This window comes from Phaseolus vulgaris, chromosome 6 (assembly GCF_051622355.1).
Source record: "Phaseolus vulgaris cultivar YP4 chromosome 6, ASM5162235v1, whole genome shotgun sequence".
NCBI lineage: Eukaryota > Viridiplantae > Streptophyta > Magnoliopsida > Fabales > Fabaceae > Phaseolus > Phaseolus vulgaris.
In genome coordinates this window covers 24,761,486-24,775,311 of record NC_143503.1, presented here as the reverse complement: position 1 = coordinate 24,775,311, position 13,826 = coordinate 24,761,486, and the positions used below count along the sequence as shown (strand labels likewise).

The window sequence follows — 13,826 nt, the reverse complement described above, 5'->3', positions numbered from 1 at the left end:
AACCCACTTTTGCTCTCTCTTTCTAGTTAGCTTTTCTCGTTGAAGATACATGCATTAAGAAATGTGGGGTTTGAATTGAAAAACATCACCACCACAGCACTAGCTACCAGCACCAACAAGTTACAACTTTGGTAATCTCCATCTTTACGTGTAGCCTTTAAAATGCGTGACGAAAGATTGAACAGTGAACAGTTTATAAAAGGCATGCACTTCCATGAAGCTTGATGGATTTCAGAGTCAGCACACGAAAGCACCCACCAATTCAAAACAGTGTTGGTGGAGGAGTGAAGGCATGGGACCTCTTCACTAAAGGAAAACATCTCCATTCATCTCTCTGCAAAATACTCTTAATCCTATCTCTTCCCTCACACCATGGTGGAGTGTGTGACGGACATGGCTCAGGCTGCCATGTGCCGCAACAGTGTCGCTGCAGCACATCTGAAAGTGATCTCCATCTTCACAATCTTTGTGACCAGCGTGATGGGTGTGTCAATGCCCGTCATGCTTGCACGATATTTTCAAGGAAAGTCTCTCTATGATATAGCTATCTTGGTAATCAAATGTTTTGCTGCTGGTGTTATTCTTGCCACCTCATTGGTTCATGTGTTGCCGGATGCATTTGCGGCGCTCTTCGATTGCCAGGTGGCGTCGCAACATCCCTGGAAGGATTTTCCCTTTGCTGGCCTGGTAATTTTGCTTCACTTAGAGACAAAAAAAAGCTGTTGTTTTTAAATACTGGGTTGAATCTTTGTTCTCATGCTTTGAAAGGTGACTCTGGGTGGGGTTCTGTTGGCTCTGCTGGTGGACACTGTTGCGAGCTCTCACGTGGAGCATACGCACTACACGCCGGTGGAAACGGAGGAGAAGGAGGGTGGCGGTGGCTCGTTGAGTATTGAGCTGGTTAGTGGTGGTGGTGGCGGTGAAGTGGAGAGGGTTGAAGAATTGACGAGGTTGAAGCAGAAGCTGGTGTCGCAGGTGTTGGAGATAGGGATAATCTTTCACTCTGTTATCATCGGAGTCACTATGGGAATGTCACAGAATATTTGCTCCATTCGCCCACTCGTTGCTGCTTTGGCATTTCATCAGATTTTCGAAGGCTTGGGTCTTGGTGGTTGCATTGCTCAGGTAAATCAATCTCTCAAATTTTACCATTCACGTTTATTTTTAGTTAAGTACATGTTTATATTCATATCTACAAAGCTAGCTATTTTAGTTAACAAATCAATAGAGGATTGTAGAGAGTCTAATGCATCTGTTTATGAATCATTCTTCACAGAATAGTATTCTGTTTTCTGATATTATGAATCATTCACATAATATGTGGTCACATCAAGTGGGTGTGGATAAAATATTTAATGATGAATTAATCAAAATTGCGAAATGAGTGGTGAGAAATGATGTTGATTATGATTGTGTGGGGTTACAATTGCAGGCAGGGTTTAGCTTTGGAACAACTGCATACATGTGTTTCATGTTCTCAGTGACAACACCAATGGGGATAATTTTGGGGATGGTGTTATTCTCAGTGACTGGTTATGATGATAATAACCCTAAAGCCTTGATCATGGAAGGGTTACTGGGTTCAGTTTCTTCAGGGATACTAATTTACATGGCTCTTGTTGACCTCATAGCAGTTGATTTCTTTCATAACAAGCTTATGAACTCAAATTTGTGGCTAAAAAAACTCTCCTTTCTTGCATTAACTCTTGGCTCTGCTTCAATGTCTATTCTAGCACTTTGGGCTTGAAACATTTTGCCCTGTGTCAAATAAAATTGTGCAAGAGTAAATACAATATTACTAAAAGGAAGTAACTTTCTGCTCCTAATTATACTTTATTTCTTTTCAAACTTCTTTTTATATTTGGTGCATTGGTTTTAAACTTCAATAAACAAAATTATTTAAGATTTAGTTACACATTTTACCATTCAATGATTATTATTTCATAATTTTTTTACTTAAATACTTAATTACATTTTGTATGGTTGAAAGACTAACCAAACTAATTATTTTATTAAACATAAAGATGAAAAAATAAATATAATTTTGATAAGAAATAAAACTAAAATCATGATATTTTCAGGGATATATATACTAACCCTGTTTTTATTAATTGCTTGAGAAAATATCAAATACTTTTAGAATTTAAACATATTTAGTGATTTATTTATTGAGTTATCTTTATTTTTTACATTTGTTCCTAAAGACACACATTTAAAAAAATTATATTCCAAAACATTTATCTTTTTTTCAAATTGTGTTCCACCTTAGTAACTTACCAGCTTTGCATTATCCCCGCCTATGTGAATTTGAGAAAGGAAGAAGCAAAATAATACCAAAGGATTAAACATGAATTTAATTCTTTTAGAATTAGTAAGTTTTAATTTTTTATAATTTTCCATTCAAAAATTAATGTAATTTCTTAATGTTTTTTTTTTGGTATTTGTAACATAATATTTCATTCCTCCAAAATTTGAAATTATAATTTTTAACAATAATGTTAAGATAGCTAAATATTATTCAATTAGAAATTAAAAAATAAGAGTCTCACGTAGTATAGTACCATTGGAATTACAAATATATAAGTCATTTAATATAATCGCTTAATTGTAAATACATAGTGAAATAATTAGTATCATATCACAATAAAAGTATCAAACAAGGAGATTAGAAATGTGTTGAAATCTAAGTCAGCCTTGCTAAAAAATGGACTGATCCAACCCTTGTTATCACAAAATAAATTACTTTAAAATATTTATCATATACTTTTATATCAATCAAATTAACTTTATAAACTATTAACTAACTTATTCACCTTAATATATTTCATGTTTGACTCTAAAAATAGTATTTGTTTAAAGCCTAGTATGAGTAGTACATGTATTAAAAGATATAACTTTATTTTTCACTCAGAATATTAAAAAAGACTAATGTTAAAAAATGATAGAAAATATACAAACTTATCTGTCAAATAATAAATTTTAAAACTTCACCTTTAACGAATTCAAGTTAAATGCATTTGAATGCACTTGAAATTTCTCTGTGCCACTTCATCCTAATGGATTCTGAAGTGTCATTCCATTGTATTCAAACCTTTTTTCTTTCTGCACTTCAATTTCTTTAAAACTTTCTATAAAGCATGAAGACAGATTCCTGATTCCACCATCTACCCTTTTAAATTAGTTTGAAAACCTTTTATTTGATGACCTATATTTTAGATAAAGTAATGTGTTGTGTTCTCTACTTTCATTTCCCTAAGTCTTTCATAGAAGCAGGTTAGCTAAAAAAAAGTGATAAAAAGCAAAAGTTTGTGACATAAGCAGTTTAATGTTTGTATAGTTTAATTAAGGTATCCAGTTTAATCTCCAACCTTGTATATGCATCTATGACTTCAAAAAGATATTTCATTCGTAAATCTTAAATCATGTTTCATGAGTTGGTTATGAGGTTGAGTGAGGCTTCTTATATTATAAATTAATATCAATCTATAAATGTATAATTTTTTATTTATTTTATATACTATTTTTAAGGGTAAATTAGAGTTAAATTTATTTTTAATATAATATTAAAATTTATTTTAATAAAAAATTTACGAATTTATCGAATCACTGAAAAAATATTTAGTCTCTTATATAAATGTATTAAAATCTTATATAACTATAAACAAAATTAATTTATAATATATAAATAAAAATAATTCTTATGTTACAAGCTGATTTTAGGAATGAATTAGTTTAAAATTGCATTTTAATAAATTTTACTAAACAAAAACTATTATTGACAAAAGTAAATGATGACATATATCTTTTAAATTTAATAAAACAATATCACTTTAATTTATATAAAAAATTATAAAATCTTATATTGCTAATTTTAAAATTAACTTCTTTAATTTTAACTGAATTAAAACTAAAATAACACAAATAAAGTTATTTCTGTAATTTTTAATTATTTTTAAATTTAAATAAAATGGTCCCGTAGCTCAGTTGGTTAGAGCGTTGGTCTTATGAGCCGAAGTTCGCGAGTTCGAACCTCGCCGGGACCAAATTAGTGAATATAATTTTTTTTTTATATTAATAAAAATTATTTTACTTATTTAGTCTTTAAATTTAAAAAGAAATGGGCTCGAGCTCCTTTTCTTCGAGCTCCTTTTCTTCGAGCTCCTTTTCTTTGGCACCTCGCCGCGATGCTCGTTGCACTTTAATAGGTATGTCCTCTACTGCGGTGAGAACAAATTCAAACATATTGGGTTAGGGTTTTTAAAATTAGGTTTGAGCTTTTAAAATGGGTTGAGACTTTTTTGTTCGTTGGGTTTGGGGCAGATTTTTGGGCATCTTGAAGTTTTTTTACTGCTTTGTTTAATTTTAGGGCATATTGGCTAATTTATTGTTTTTTTATAAAAAATTTGGCATATAATAAGATGTCTGGAATTGGTTCAAATTCAACATTTCCACTACCACCTAGAAGTAAGAATATTGTAGGAAATAGAACAGATATTGGATGAAAGCATGGTACTAATGCTTCAGGGAACGAAAAAAAAATGAAATGTAATTACTGGTAAAAAATATTTAATGGATGAATTTTCAGATTCAAACATCATATTGCCAGAACAAGATAGTTTTTTATGATAATGTTGATGGTGATGAAGATGATGATGATGATGATGATGATGAACATGGTGATGAAGATGGAGATGATCATGAAGATCTTGGAGATGTTTTCCTTAGAGGATTAGATGAATGAGACTTTTAAACTATAACATTTGTGTTGTTTTAGTTATTTTATTGGTGTATGAACTTGTTTATTTCAATATTATGGATTTGGTATCATAAATTATTATTTTTTTGTTAAATTTTTTATTTGAAGTAGACTCTTACGAGTCTACGAGTCGAGTTTACAAGTTGGGTTTATTGGGCTCCCACGAGTCACAGTAGACTCTCGAGTCTGATAACCTTGACTACAACAAAGAGAAAAATATATATTTTTTATTAATTTATAGTTAAATGAATAGGCTTTAGGTATAAAGACAAAAAAAATAGTAACAAAGTAGTTGCGGACCTTTGGTAGTGATTGATCGATTCTATGGAAGCAAGAGTAGAGAGAAAGAATAATGCACTCTGTGATTGAAAAGAGGAGAACCAAGAATTCATAAAACCCTAATACATTAAAGAGAAATGGAGAAGAGATATGATAGAACGTAAGAGGAACTTGCGACAAGAAAAAGAATATTGAATTTCAGTGTGTATTACAAGTGGTACAAGCGAGTATAAAAAGCAGAAAAATAACAGGCAACCCAAAAAGGCGCCAAATAGAAAAGCCCAAACATAAAATAAATGCTCATATGTAGCCCAAATAAAAATACAAAGTACAATAATTTATTACCCCCCTCAAGCTGGGAGTCCAACATTGAGTTTTTCCTGTACAAGGTGACAGTCTATATCAATGTGTTTTGTGCATTCATGAAATACTTGATTGGATGCAATCTGTATGGTGGACTGGTTATCACAGTAGAGGATGGCAAGTTGGATGGAATGGATATGGAGGTCTTGTAACAAATCGCTAAGCCATTGGATCTCACATATGGTGGCGACTAGTGCTCTATACTCGACTTCTAAAGAGCTTATTGAGATCGTCTGTTGCTTCTTAGATTTCTAAGAAATGAGTGACTCACCAAGATAGATAGAGAAATCAGTGACAGATTTTCTTGTCTCGAGACAAGTGGCTCAATTAGAATCATTGTACGCCTTTAGTTTACGAGTACTTGTTGCTGACAGAAAGATACCATGACCAGTAGGGATGGAAAAGCGGGGCAGGCTCACCTTTTCAACCCGCTAACCCGCATTAGCCTGTCCCGCATAACTCGCAGTCCACGCAGGCCAACATCGGGGCAGGGCGGGCTGACCTGCAAGCTCGCAAACAAAAAAAAATTAACTTTGGCAGCAGTGGAGTAAATGTTTGTTTTTCTTCCTTTTCATTTTGGGGTAGAAAATTACAAGGGTCATTGAAGTTATAATTTCCTTAAGACTCCTTTTTGGTCTAGTTTTGGAGATGAAAATACAGATATGATATCTTTCATGTAATTTGGAATAAATAATAGTTAATATGTTAGGTAGTGGGTAAGTCAAGAATATTATAAGATTGATATTTGGATTATGTAACATTCAATTAATGTTTATTGTTGTATTAATCCTAATGCCTTTGTTTTTTATAACAATTTTTCAAGAGAAAAAGTAAAAAAAAGAAAAGAAAAATCATTGAATTTCTAAATAAAATAAAAAAAAAGATTGAATGTGGGCTAGCCCGCAAACCCGCGGGTCAGCCCTTATGCGGGGCGGGAGGGAAAGTCTAGCTCGCACTCACTTTGCGGGGCGGGCTGGCCCGCTTTGCCATCCGTAATGACCAGGAGCATTCTTGAGATATCGAAGAATACGAAAAACAGCTTTGTGATGAGTTGATGTGGACGCTGAAACGAATTGACTGAGTTTGTTCACGCTGAAAGCAATATCTGGTCTGGTGTTTATCAAATAGATGATTCTTCCAATCAGTCGGCGGTATGAAGAAGAGTTTGCATCAGTTAGAGGACACTTTGGTTACTGGAAAGATACGAAGAATGGACCATAGGTGTTGGGACAAGAGCACAGTCAAGCATCCCTGTCTCGTGTAAAAGATCCATGGTATACTTCCAGCACTGCTTCGAGCTACTTCTAATCCCAGAAAGAAAGTAAGATCACCTAGATTTTTTATCTTAAAGTGTTGGTGCAACAATGTGGTTATGTGAGTGATTTTCTCAATGTTATTTCCAATGAGAACGATGTCGTCAACATCCACAAGAAGAGCAGTGATGTGAACATCATGTGTTTTTAAAAATAATGAGTGATCAACAACGAATAAAATATAACCATTAGTAAGTAAAAACTGGGATAGTTTGACATACCATTGTCGACCAGCTTGGCGTAGACCATAGAGAGAGCGTTGTAGTGTGCAGGCGATGTGTGGATTAGGGATGACAACTCTAGGAGGTGGTTTCGTTTACACTTCTTCAAGAAGGGCTCCATGTAGGAAGGCGTTGTTAACATCCAGTTGTTTGAGGTCCCAGTTATTTGATGCAACAAGGGCAAGAAGTAGGCGCAGGGTGGTCTGCTTGGCAACATGAGCGAAGGTGTCGAGAAAGTCTAGACCTTCAAGTTGTGTGTAGCCTTTTGCGACGAGGCGTTCTTTGTAGCAATCAATGGTGTCGTCTAATTTGTGTTTTACCTTGTACACCCAACGACATCCAACAGATTTCTTTCCCGAAGGAAGAGGCACAAGTGTCCATGTGTTGTTGGTAGAAAGAGTAGCAAGTTCATCTGCCATTGCCTATTTCCAACCGTCATGTTTGGAGGCATCCTTATAGTTATGGGGTTCAATGGAGGAAGAAAAAAAAAACAATAGTGTGTTTAAAATTAGAAGATAAAACATGATATGACACAAATTATTAATGGGGTACTTAGAACTTATAGTATGTGTTGATGACAAGTATGTATGAAATTCTTTAAGGTAGGTTGGAGTTCTCCTAATCCGAGTGGACCTCCTTGGTTGATTAAGCAAAACACATGTTACATTGAGAATATGTTGATGTTTGCGTTTTACAATACCATTTTGTTCCGGTGTTTCTATGCAAGTTTTATTTTATGAATAATGCCTTTGGAAGAAAAAATATTTTTCAGACAAATTCAACTCCTTTATCAATTATCAAAGCGTATAATTCTAACACTGAACATGAGTAATTTGAAAATAGAACATAAATAAATAATTTTATATAAACTTAATTATAAATATTTAAGTCTCATTTCAATTAATTTTCTAAGTGGCTACAAATATAAATAGTAAGAAAAATATTAATGACATGCCAAACATAATTATTATATTTTTAATCTAATTAATTATTTGACATAGTTTTGCATAAATTTTATAAATATATCTACAATATAATAAATTATGTAAAAAAATATAATTAATTATATCTTAAAATATAACTGATTTTTATTTTTATACACAAATTTTTCCACGTTTATGTTGAAACTTTAATATGTTAATTTATTTTCATTATTTTTATTTTTTTACTTTTTATTTATCATCTTTCGTACTTTTTTCTTTATTTCTTGACTCTAAAATTTCTGTGTAGCCTTGAAACAAATTTGGAGTAAAAGCATCTATATGATCATTTTTCTAAATATCAAACAATATGTAATAATAATAATTATTATTATTGTCATTTGTAAATCCAACACAGATCAGTCTAAGATAAATTTTATTTTAAGATAATTAATTAAATATAATATACAAAATTCTTCCTTAATAAAAAAATTAACTCATAAATTATGTCAACACGAAATTCATATACACAATTATTCTTATAAATATATGTTCAAGAATAAAATAAATATATATATTTAGTAATAATTAATATTTCCAACCATTAAATATCAAACCCTAATTCAAACATTTTTTCCAAGAAGAATGATATAAAATATTAGTAAATAAATAGCATTAAAACAAATATCCACCAACTACTATCATGCAGTCAATTAAAATTAGCTTTAGTATCATGCAACCACACCAACCCATGCCATGCCTCATCCAATACCAAATTTCTAATAGCCCCACATGCCCATACATAGCATTATATATATATATATATATAAATTTAAAAACGAAATTTAATTCTCCATGTAATATACACTGGTAATTTTCTCATCCATGCAATTTTTTAAAATGTTTATCTAATCAATTGAATATTTTATTTAAAATAAATTAAACAATCAAGCCTTCAAAATGCTTAATATTTAAATGATGCATTCATATAAAATATTCCATAATAATGTAAAAATAAACATAAAAAGTACTAACTGCATTCAAATTTTTCATAACATATAAACTCCTAAAAAATAATTAATTATCATTTAATATTAATATTATGAGTTATTTAAACTCAAATTTTGAATAATAAAGTTTGTTTGAAACTACAAATAATAAAAACAAACACTTTACAATCACTTTTTAAAATAAAATATTATATTATAATAAAATAATAATTTATTTAAATTTCAATAACCTATTTAAAGTATTGAATAGACTAAGCCCGTTTTTTAAATAAAATACATTTAGTTAAAGCCATGTGAAATTGAAAGAACAAGAACAAAGATATGTTCTTCAAAAAGAGAGGGGAAAGAGATGAGAATGAATACAGAGAAAGACAGCAATGCGGAAAGAGATAAGAACTTAATTTTTTTTAAAAACTACTAAACTCTTTTCAGAAAGTTTCTTATAAAATTGTACTGCTTAATATTTTATATTTTTTAGAAAGTATTTAATTCAACTTCCCATTTAAAAGTAAAACTTCAAAAAATGAGAAAAATAGTAGTATTACTATTTACTAATAAATCTTTCACATCAAATAAGTTAACCTATTTAAACAAATAAAATACGATAAACCACCAAGCAGGGTCATATTATATTTTATATTATTTATTTACTTATATAAATCTTTAAATTTCTAACATACACATAAATTTAGGTCTCTTAATTTATTTAAAGATAGTTATTTTACCTGCTTAATTTATTATAAGATAGGATTATATATATATATATATTAAAAGACATTTTTATTCTAAATCAAATAAAATTATTACGAGTAACAAATTTTCTCTCAATATATTTAACCTAATTATATACTTAAAATCCAAATTCAAGAATACTCTTTGACTAAAATAAATTCATTCTAAATTACTCATTCTATATATATTAAATTTGTAATAAAAAAGAATAAATTAATCATTAAATAAAAACCTATATTAGATAAATAATTAAATTAACAAAAAAAACATTAAATAAAAATAAATTTTAGGGAAAAAAATAATTAATTATTGACTATACTATTTTACATATTAAGAAAATATTTATTTTAGTTTTTATTATTAATAAAATTTATAAACTATAGTTAATTATTAAGATTTTAGTTTTAAAATTATTTTGAAGTGAAAAAACCTAAAAAAAAGAAGAAGTATGTTCTTGAATTATGTTTAATTTTTTTGAAGGTAGAATAGAAGATGGTATTTTCCTATCTGGTAAGATAGAGATATATGATCAGAAATGCTGACAAGCACCTTACAGTATTAATTTCATCTTACACTATTAATTTCACCATTCATCTCATTTCACTATTCTCATACACACCTCAATCTCTTACCAAACATGTCCCCTCTCAACAACAACACTTGATTCAAATGCACTTTCACAACAACCTCGATGCTTCAACCTTTTTTCACTCCTATCACCAATCCTTGTTCTTGTTGCTCCTTTTTTTTGCTGTTCTCATCTTTGTTCCTTCGCTCTTCTTCTGCATCCACTTCTGTCGCCGTTGTTTCTCACGTCATGGAAGAAGCTCCACACCAACCACAGTGCTCTCTCCCCCACCCGATCTTCATTGGGTTGGAATTGAGCTAACAAACAACATCATGCTACCATCTTCAACCACCATGCTTGGTTTTCAGAAGGAAGAAGAATGTTGCATATGTTTGAGTCTTTTCCAAGGTAATGAAAACTTGAAGGTCTTGATTCAATGTAAACATGTCTTTCATTCTCACTGCTTAAACTTGTGGCTCACTGCACACCCTTCTTGTCCTCTCTGCAGGGCCTCACTCCATGTCAGACAAAATCTCAACAAATAATAATAATATTTTCCCTCATTTCTTCTTACTAAATCTTTCTAATCTTCTCCAACACTACATCTTTCTAAAGAAGAGACAAATATATCACACTGAGGTACTTCAATTGAATTCTAGGACTAGTTTAAATAAGTTTTTCAAAAGAATAAAATATATAAAAAATATTTTTACAAAATTAATTTATACTCCTAAGTTAAAATTAAAAGGACACCATATAAAAAGTTATACAAATTTTGTAACTAAAATAATTTTTAAGTTAATTATAAAGAATTAGTTTTTTGCCTATAAAAATTATTGTGGATGAGTCTATTCAAACCTAACCTTTTTTTTTTCTCATTAAAGAAATCTCATAGTAGGGACAGGACTTAATTTCCATAATAATTACTACATATTTTTTCTAACATTGTATTTATATACTTGACGTGACTGACTCTGAAGGGGACTTTTTTTGCTGAAATATTTATAATCAATGTATGGTAATAAAGTGAGTTAGAATTTATGTGAAATTATCTTTTATCAGATTGTTATAGTATAATTTATAACATGTAATCTCATACGTAATTTAGGTGTGAAAAGATGTTAAAGTTTCTATATCCATTAGAAATTAGGATATTTTATAATTTATATAAATATAATTCTCATTTTATAAATCAATTTGTTAGAATTAGGTTAAATTTTAATTCTACTTTTTAATAATAACAACTAAAAATGAAACTAAACAATACAAAAGAACAAACAAAGTAAAAAGTAAAATAAAAGAGGCCCATCCCAATTAAAAAGAGGCCCAAAAACTTCAACTCTCATTCACGACTTTGGGTCCCATACTGCAGTTGCTTTTTCAACCAAGGCCCCGACATGAGTTACAGCATCGTTGACTTATTTAACCAAATAATTATTTAACAATTTTGGACAGGATTTTATCAAATGATTAATTTTAGAAAAATAATATGTTTTAATATATTTTTTCTTAAAATTTATTTCAATTCCTCTACTTTTAAGTGGATGAATTAAGTCTTCCAATTTTTAATAATTGCTTTTCATGATTAGAAATTGCGGTTTTTTACTACTCCAAAGTTAAATAGTGGCTAAATGTCTCTCAAGGTTAAGAGACTAAAAAATAAATTTAAAAATATGACAAAATCAAAAATCAATTTTATCGTAAGTATTCAGACTAAAAATATACTTTCTCTTAATTTTATAATTATAGATAGATTTTTTAGATGAGAAATTAACTAGCAATCAGTAGCCTAAAATTGTTTCAGGATTTTTTAAGAAATAAAATAGAAAGGGAGGAATTGTCCTATCTGAAATAATTTTTTTAGAATTTAAAATCATACTTCCATAAATAAACAATTATTAAGGTAGAAAATTACAGTCTTTTATTTTTGTTTTGTATATAGAATATTGATAATGGCATAAAATAATATAATTCTATTTTAATTGGTAAAATAACATCTAGTAAAAAACAATTTTAGAAAACAACCAAGTGATATAATTGTAGCATTTTATAATAGTATGATAATACACAAATTGAAATGTTTTCATGTCTAATTTGATGTTATTGTTAGAATATTTTTTAAGAGTGTTCATCTCATATGCATGTTGGGAAGATATTCTCTATTTTAAAAAAGTTGGTGTTATGTTACAATTTTATTTTTAAAATACATTTCTATAGATTAAAATATATATATATATATATATATATATATATATATAAACTTCTTTTAACATTAACTCTAATTGATATTAGATACCTGTACTAGAACAATTATAAATCAATTTATGTAATTCCATTTCTTTCTTGATATTTTGAAATAATTAAAGAGCAAAAGTGAAATTCAATCTATAAAAAAATTCACTACTAAATTTTATTATAAGAATATTTGGATGAGCTCCATTTTATAAAAAAAAAAAGTAGTTTTAAAAAAGTTAAGAAAATGAACCAGATAATTTGTAGAAACTAGCTTATTTATAAATTAATTTTAACTTTTTGAGAAGCTTATTATATTTTTTTTTCAAATTTTTTTTATAAAAAGTATATTCAAAGAGACTTGTGAAAATTTGGTGAAGAGTACTTGATAATGGAACTAAAAGTAACTAACACAGAATTTTTTTACACTCCTTTGCAAAGTATAAATATATCTTATTATATTATAATAATATTGTATCACAGTATATTATAGTTTTTTTTTATCAAGATGTTATATTATATAATACTGCATAGTGTATTATATTTGATTAGTGCTTAAGAATAGATAAAATAGAACTTAGAGTGTTATATTAAATATTTTTGGCATCTGGGTGAGATTAATTAGTGATGTGTTGTTGGCATGGCCATACACCATTAAATGCATTGAAGGAAAAAACCACATATTCAAGATCCAACCCCAACCCATCATCGAATTTAGTCAACCATCTTTCCATCACTAATGAGTAAATACTATAAAAACTAAAACAGCTTTGAAGGGTAATTTTTTTTTCACAAATTAAAATAAATACATGTCACACCATTCTAGATTCACATCAAGTTTAATTTATAATGAAAACATATAAACAGTTTAAATTTGATTTTATTCACTGTGAAATAAGTACGTTCTGATCTCTTTATATTTTTTTATTTCACTGAAATTTGTCATTTTTATTCCATTTCCTCATATAACACTCGTTACGTGTTTAACTTAAAGTGAGATTATTACGGTTGAAAATACTTCTCAAAGATTGATTTTTTATTTTATTAAAATAAGATAATTTTATATGTTAATTATAAAATGATTAAATTTTAAAAAATTATCAAAACGAATAAATCGTGTCAAAAATTGACACGATTTATTGTAAAAAAATTATGTGAAGATAATACAACTAAAATGTAATTAGTTTTCAATTGAAGTTATATATACAACACGACTTCAGTAAAATTAGTTGAAATCTGAATATGTAATATGATTTACCAATTTTATTAATTTTTAAAACTTTGTCTATTTTAATAATTAAAAAAAATCCTAAAAAAATTAGATTAACGTGAATATGAATGTTATATGTAAGAAAAAAAATAACAACTTCAGAATTTGTAAGAATGAAAATCAAAGAAAAATATTTTTCAAAAATAAATAAAAAATTATTTA

At 28.8% G+C, this 13,826-nt stretch overlaps 2 protein-coding genes, 1 long non-coding RNA gene and 1 other non-coding gene across 4 annotated transcripts; 3 read left to right on the top strand and 1 right to left on the bottom strand.

The window, feature by feature from the left end:
• Positions 1 to 221: 221 nt before the first annotated feature.
• On the top strand, positions 222 to 1,826 carry LOC137831484 (zinc transporter 6, chloroplastic). Its single transcript, XM_068639172.2, has 3 exons — positions 222 to 687; positions 769 to 1,125; positions 1,433 to 1,826. The coding sequence occupies exons 1-3, from the start codon at positions 373 to 375 to the stop codon at positions 1,745 to 1,747; spliced, it is 987 nt and encodes a 328-aa protein (XP_068495273.2). The 5' UTR covers positions 222 to 372; the 3' UTR covers positions 1,748 to 1,826.
• A 2,143-nt stretch (positions 1,827 to 3,969) lies between these two features.
• Positions 3,970 to 4,043, top strand: TRNAI-UAU (transfer RNA isoleucine (anticodon UAU)). Its single transcript has one exon. It is a non-coding gene; the product is annotated as a tRNA-Ile (tRNA).
• Positions 4,044 to 5,385: 1,342 nt separating this feature from the next.
• On the bottom strand, positions 5,386 to 7,351 carry LOC137833486 (uncharacterized). Its single transcript, XM_068641833.2, has 4 exons — positions 7,032 to 7,351; positions 6,615 to 6,702; positions 5,835 to 5,900; positions 5,386 to 5,649 (listed from the first exon to the last, which is right to left on the bottom strand). The coding sequence occupies exons 1-4, from the start codon at positions 7,349 to 7,351 to the stop codon at positions 5,386 to 5,388; spliced, it is 738 nt and encodes a 245-aa protein (XP_068497934.2).
• A 2,830-nt stretch (positions 7,352 to 10,181) lies between these two features.
• On the top strand, positions 10,182 to 10,740 carry LOC150027310 (uncharacterized). The gene is made up of 2 exons (XR_016521659.1): positions 10,182 to 10,570; positions 10,671 to 10,740. It is a non-coding gene; the product is annotated as an uncharacterized LOC150027310 (long non-coding RNA).
• The last annotated feature ends 3,086 nt before the right edge of the window (positions 10,741 to 13,826 follow it).